The 7500-nt window shown below is 44.6% G+C and overlaps 1 protein-coding gene across 1 annotated transcript in view; it reads left to right on the top strand.

Moving 5' to 3' along the window:
- Positions 1-7500, top strand: part of strn (striatin, calmodulin binding protein) — a 59290-nt gene that overhangs the window by 23486 nt on the left and 28304 nt on the right. Inside the window, 3 exon segments of the mRNA XM_048249005.1 lie at positions 585-688; positions 2366-2439; positions 3664-3742. Of these exon segments, the coding sequence (XP_048104962.1) occupies positions 585-688; positions 2366-2439; positions 3664-3742 (257 nt within the window).

Raw genomic sequence — 7500 nt, 5'->3', positions numbered from 1 at the left:
TTAGGAGAGACAATGCTGTTAATGTTGTTTATTTTTGTAGTAGTAGTAAGCTAGTGGTAGTAATTTTAGTAGTTGTAATTGATAGTTTAGTTGCTGTAGTTGAGTCAGTTTGTAGGAGATGTATGATTGTGGTTCATTGGGATATGATGGTCATAATATCAGATATTTGAAATATTTGACTTTGAAGTGTGTGTGTGTGTGCGTGCGCGCAACATTTGCACCATTTCCTAGAAGGCCCTCCAGTCAACTGGAAGTGTGTGTGTCTGTGTGTAATCTGATTTATTTTAGCTCGGTGTCATTTTTCATTCACCACTCAGCCAGTTAGTTAAACAGGCATAATTATACACACAGACACACACACACACAAACACACACACACACACACAGAGAGACTGCATTGCTCCCATAGATAGTTGCTAAAGTTCATGTTCATGTTCAGATCGTCTTCTGCAACATGTTCTTGTATTTTTCTTTCTGAAACTGTGGAAAGACAATTTTTTATTAATCCTAATGTGTGTGTGTGCGTGTGCGCGTGCGTGCGTGTGTGCGTGCGTGCGTGTGTGTGTGTGTGTGTGTGTGTGTAGGCTCAGATCGCCTTTCTGCAGGGAGAGAGGAAGGGCCAGGAGAATCTGAAGAAGGACCTGGTGAGGAGAATCAAGATGCTGGAGTACGCCCTCAAACAGGAGAGGTGAGCAGCACGCACACACACATACACGCACACACACATACTCATACACACATACTCATACACACACACACACACACACACGCACACACACATACTCATACACACACACACACACACACACACACGCACACACACACATACTCATACACACGCACACACACATACTCATACACTTTCACTGCACCACCAACTGTTTTTACAGTTCTAACTATGTAAAGTAAAGCCATAGGAACCCTTGTTGGACGTCCATTTTAGCTTCTGATCTCCTGTGGTCTCTACACCACTGGTCTCCATCTCTTCCTCTCCCACACGTTTCACACACACACATCCACCGTCTCTTTCTCAACCTTATCCCTCTCTCTCTCTTACTCTCTCTATCTATCCTCTCCCTCTATCTCTTTTTCCCTCTCTCCCCTTCACTCTCTCTTTCTTCCTGTTCCTCTCTCCTGCTCCCTCCTTCCCCCTCACTCTCCTTCACTCTCTCTTTCTTCCTGTTCCTCTCTCCTGCTCCCTCCTTCCCCCTCACTCCCCTTCACTCTCTCTTTCTTCCTGTTCCTCTCTCCTGCTCCCTCCTTCCCCCTCACTCTCCTTCTCTCTTTATTTCCTTTTTTTCTCTTTCTCAACCTCTCTCTCTCTCTCATTCCTCTCTCTCTCTCTCTCTCTCTCTTTCCCTCCCTCTCTCTCAGTCTCTCATGACTCATGTATTGCTCCTGTTCCCTGTTGTCCTCCATGTTGTGAGGGGGAATCCTTGAGCTCCTCATCGTATCCCCCCAAGCTCTCCCAGAGAGACGTGCCAACATACAAACCCAGATTGATCAATAATATCATTACTCAAGCCCCCCCCATGCAGGACGTGTCGGTCGGTCTTTTGCCCAAGGCTCTGCCCTTCTCATGAACACACCAGCTTAATTATTGACCAGTGTTGTTGAGGTGGTGAGTTCCATCACTCATATGTTTGTTGCACATTCACGTTTACAGAAACAGTGAAAAACGTCCTTCGAAAAGCTCCACTGAAGTACGGCTTATTCAAAGGCGGGGCAGTTTTGAGTAAAAGAAAAGCTCCCGTCTCCTGGTTCTATTACAGGAGTCATACATTTTGGTTTCTTTCTTCCTTTTTCTTTGATGTGGAACTCTGACGAAAAGAGGCTTTTCTTAACCCGAGACTTGACTCGGATTTATCGCGGTGTCAGTGTTACGCCCTTAATTACCTTTTTTTTCCCGAGGCGTGTTTACACAAGATAAACGCAAGAAAACAGGGCTGTGCCATGACTCAGTGGTTTTGTGTTCTTCACTGTGCATCAGCGTCCATTTTTGGTGACCCAGCACTGCCCATGGGGTGGGCCGAAATCACTGACCCCAAACGACACTATCCCCCCTGCAAGCGCATGTGTGTGTTTGTGGGTGCGTGCGTGCATGCGTGTGTGTGCGCGCACTGATCTTGATCACTTATGGATGATTTTATTCAATTTCTTGCATAAAGCCACATAGATTCCTTTTAAATCATTTAACTTTGAATCCTATATTATGTGCTGCTGAAAATATCCCCCCCCACACACACACACACATGCCTCCAGCATTTCATATCTGTGTAATTTTATAGACTCACAAAATCAACTGCAAAACTGTAGCCTTGGCAACTTTGTTGAATCTCTCTCTCTCTCTCTCTCTCTCTCTCAGAGCAAAATATCATAAACTCAAGTATGGCACGGAGCTGAACCAGGGTGATATGAGGCCTCCCAGCTATGACTCAGGTGAGCAGCCCCTCCACATGCTTGTGTACTGAACACGGTGCACTGCACAGCGCTTTATTAACTACACACACACACACACACACACACACACACACACACAAACACACACACACGTACACACACTGTACACACACACATACATCTTAAGATACCATCCATCATATACGTGCTGATCCACTACTACATGATGCCCCATATAGTGAGTAACTATGCAGCTGATCAATATATAATGCACTCTATGGAGAATGTGTGGAGGTTTGCTACATAGGGTAAGTCATAAATGGTCTGCCCTTTTGCAGAATGTGATATGCCACTTTCTACTATATGATAACCAGCTTGTCAATAATGTTATGGTGGTGAATGTTAGATTTTGAAATAATAACAGTTTGAGTAGCTCTAGATGGGAACAAAACAATGTCCACTGCAGGCCCTAGAAAAGGAAAAAAAGAAAAAAAAAAAACTTTGGTGCCTACGTTTTCCATCTTAGAAGACACACACACACACATACACACACGCACGCACACAGACACACACACACACCTTAAGATACCATCATATGCACACACCCACATATATCCTCACTTTGTAGTCACATGGTCAGGGCTGTGAGGAAACCAGTGGCAGACAAACCATAACAAGCGCCATCTCGCTCTCTCCCTCTCCAAAGCTGCGGAAGTCTACCGAGAGCTCGCCACTCTCTTGTGGCGCTATCACAGGGACGATCAGTTATGCTTGGCCGGCGTTGTGGTCACTTGATCAAAAGCAAAGAAAACGGGCCTAGCTTTGCAACCGCACGGCAGTGAGCAAATGTGACCGACCGTCGTGTTTATGAAGTATAACATTTCAAAGGCCAAATGCTTTGTGTGTTTTAGCAGGCGTATTGCTGTGTTGTGGTGTGTCCAGAATATGCTTCCATCAGTTTATTTTTCTGTTTGTACAACATTTTGGTGATTCTAAGAGATAAGACACGTGTGGTCAGTTTTCAGTAGCGAAGGGTCTGCAGAAAAGTGCCTGGTGCGTGTTTCTGTACTTGAGCCTGGAGGTCAGTTCTGTCTAGCTTTACAGTAGATTGGGCAGGACTATACTGATCAACACAAATGTGAAATAGATCTTACTCGGACAGTCATACAGTTTTCAGTTCTTCCTGGCAGACTATTTTTGGAATTTGTATTTTCTTAATTATCATTTTGTGTGTGTGTGTGTGTGTGTGTTTGTTTGTTCCAGATGAAGGGAATGACACAGAGCTTCCGGAACCCTCAAATAGCCAGCTGAGCTGGAAGCAGGGACGCCAGCTGCTGAGACAGTGAGTGTGTTGATCACACACACACACACACACACACACACACACACACACACACACACACACTCACGCATTCATGTTATTTATACTCACAGAAACTCGCTCTTAAACCAGGACTGAGATAAATTACTTTTAATAATTTATTTGTTCAAGTTTTATCTTGAAATAGCTGTTTTATTCATGTGAATACTGTTGTGTTCAAAATTGAGGTGTACGCCTGTTTTATGTGGGTGGGTTGGAGAAGTGGTACCGCAAATCTGTTGGAATTTGATCTGAAATATGCACACACATCAAGACACATTTTCACACTCACATAGACTTACTCAAAGCAATTAAAAGTGCTTTGACTGCATTTGAACAAAAACTAATTTTGTCCCAAAACACTACAGGAACACACACACACACACACACACACACACACACACACAAACTTGCCCTTTCAACCCCAAACCAGTGTGACCTTATCTAATGCTACCTGATCTAATCGTTCTCAAGGGTATTTGTCATACCCCCCCCCTCTCTCTCTGTCTCTTTCTTTCTTTCTTTCTTTCTTTCTTTCTCTCTCTCTCTCGCTCTCTTTCTCTTACTCTCTCTCTCTTTTCTTTCTTTCTTTCTTTCTTTCTCTTTCCCCCTCTCTTTCTCTCTCTTTCTCTCTCTCGCTCTCTCTCTCTCTCTCCGCGTTAATGGTCATCCATCGCCTTAGTGCAGATTAGGCGTCTTAAACGTGTGACTGTTTGACGAGCTAATCCGTCCAGATCCGGCGCCTTAAAGCATTAGCAAGAGAGCCTGTGAGACCCAGAGACTGACTGTGTCAACTCACCCCAGACCCTTGAACTCTGATGCTGAGCTGCAGTCACTGTATTTAGTTGTAAATAGTCAATTGTATGTTTTATATCTTGTTGTTATTTTGTTGTATGTCTCTTTGCACAAAAGTTTCTGGGGCGCGTTTACCATAGTTTTTGGGAACCAACAAAGTTGCTAGCTTAGTTAGCAACTATGGTTTTGAGAAACGCGCCCCTGCTAAGGAACATCGACGTGAAATATCACAGATAGTCGAAAGGTCATTGAATTGAAGGTAAAAAAGTATTGTGTGATGTGTAAAGGGACATGTTATTACTCTATTTGGTTCTATCAAAAGTCGTTGTGTCTGTGAAACACTAAGGTTCTGATGCATGGGGCAACTTTTTGAGCAATGTTGCTGGGCAACCACATAACCAGTTCCATGTGTTTTGATTGGATGATCATGAAAATGTGCCTACTGATGATTAAAGTTCTTTAGAAAACAATTGTTGGCCAATATCAGTGGGAACATGCCAGAACCACAATGGTGAGGAACATTGCTCTGCCTGCAACATTGCTTTTTTACAAAAGTTGCCTTGTGCATCATCAGCTTTAGCCTGTGCCTGCAGTTTATACTGGTGAGGAATCAAAATAAAAGGTACTTGGTGAAGAAGCAGAGGTCAAACTGATCTTGTCAAACTGATCAAAACTCGATGGCATAGCACTGTTATGTCAGGTCCTTCTGACTAGTAAAAGGTAATAATAATATAGAATGACAGCACTGTTTTGTCAGGTCCTTCTGACTAGTAAAGAGTAGAATACTATAGAATGTAATGACATAGCACTGTTTTTTCTAGATGGGGAAAGTGTCCTCTGCCCAGCCCTAAAACCATATGAGCCCCTTTAGACAAAGTCATCACATCAGACTGAAAATTCTTTAAAAGGCACAGAACGATCACACAACATAAATACCAACCAACAGACTACAGTGGACAAACTGCTGCGGCATGTGGTGGTGGGGGCTGGGGGAGATTGTCCAGTATTAGTTTGGCTCGGGGTGAGTGGTTTCTAAGGTGATTTATTGTCGGACGAGAGGCCAGAGGGGGTGTGTGGCGCCCCCCTGAGTTTACCACCAGTACTATCACCTCTCTGTCGCTGTGAAGTACTAGTAGCTTTTGCACTGGAGGAACTTATCATAGTTCCTGTAGTTTTTACCACGTTCACTCTGCATGGAAGTGTCAGTGTGACCTTTCACAAAGGTCAAGGTGTATGGTCAAAGGTCACATGACTGAGACCGAGAGAAAAGTGAGAGGCGTGCTGGTGAAACATGTAGAAATGAGTGAAGGTGTGTGTGTGTGTCTGTGTGGGTCTGTGTCTGTGCCTGAAATTGAGAGCAGTCATACTTTGTCCACCCTGAACCCTGTGCACAATCTTTCAACACACACACTCTATTGTCCCTTTCAAAAACACACACCCCCTCTCTCACACTCACATAGTCTCTTGCTTACACACCATCTCTTACGCACACACTCTGTCTCGCTCACTATCCCAAACACACACACACACAAACACACTCCTCTGAACCCGGTGACCCAGACTATCTGAAAGCACAAATTGAAACAATAAAGATCTATTACATTGCTGACTGCTTGAAAGGTGCGTGTGCTTGTATGTGGCTGTGTGCTTGAGCAAGAATGTGTATGTTTTGCTTGCTGTGTGTGTGTGTGTGTGTGTGTGTGTGTGTGTGTGTGTGTGCTTGAATGAGTGTGTCTATGTTTCTGCAAGTGTGTGTGTGTGTGTGAATAGCTCGAAGCAATGAATGGAGGATTGTGTCGGGGCATTCAGCCTTTCCTGTCCCTGTCGAGGCTGGTACAGAGAGAGACGGAGGGGAACGCTCTTCCCATTTTCTCTCTCTCTCTCTCTCTCTGTCCCTCTCTCTCTCTGTGCACCATCTTCGCTCCATCTTATGGTCTTAAAGCTGCGCCCCCCTCTTTAAGATGCTGTCGTGTCCACTAGCATCTCTAGCCTCAGACTCGCTCGCTCGCCTCTCCTGCCCTGCACGGAACTTTCTGGAACCGGTCCAGACTTGGCTTTATCTCTGAAAAGTTTCGGTCACTGAAACCGTGTGAGGTATAGTATCCGCAAGGAGTTGTTTTTTAGAAGTTTCTGTTTGCCATTTAATTCAGAGCTGCCATGCACTAGACTCGTCGTGGCAGGTTCTATCATCAGGTCTGTTTGTGTATCTGTTATGTATATAGTTTCCTACAAAGCTCTAGATAGTTTAGGATAGTTGGCTTTGACTTCTTGGAGACCATCAGTTGTGGACTGCCTGTGGAGGCTTAGCTAAATCCACAAATCCACTCATTGGAGAAGTGAACTGTTTATCGTGTCGTTCTCGTCTTGTGGAGAGAGTGCAGTGTAGATGAGGTTTGTGTAGTCGGTCACTCGGTCACTGAACAAAGCTGTTCCCAGACATTGATTAGGCCGATTACTCCATCATTATTTATAGCAGAAGATAAACATAATTTTGGCTGAACCTGCAGATGTTGATATTTGAGATTAAACTACAGAATGTCATCACAGCTCCATCTTCGTCATCACAGCCCCATCTTTGTCATTTTCTTTTCCTCTGCTGAGAGAGACAGTGAAAGGGAGACACAATGGTTCTTTTTTTTTTTTTTTTAAGTATATTTTTTGGGGCTTTTTATGCCTTTTAATGACAGGACAGTGGAGAATGACAGGAAGTGAGTGGGAGAGAGAGTCGGGGGTGGGATCCGGAAAGGACCACGGGGCGGGAATCGAACCCGGGTCGCCGGCGTACGGTGCAGGTGCCCCAGCCAGTTGCGCCACAGCTGGGGCCAGACACGATGGTTCTAAGTCGAGCCTGGGTGCCAGTGTCTGGGTCCCCCTGGCTAACACCAGACCAATTGTTGTCAAAAGAGAATTGATTTGGGAATGTTTCGTTCACTTCTGATTTCCAA

The sequence above is a fragment of the Alosa alosa genome, chromosome 7, assembly GCF_017589495.1.
Source record: "Alosa alosa isolate M-15738 ecotype Scorff River chromosome 7, AALO_Geno_1.1, whole genome shotgun sequence".
NCBI lineage: Eukaryota > Metazoa > Chordata > Actinopteri > Clupeiformes > Clupeidae > Alosa > Alosa alosa.
This window is presented reverse-complemented; position numbering and strand designations above follow the sequence as displayed.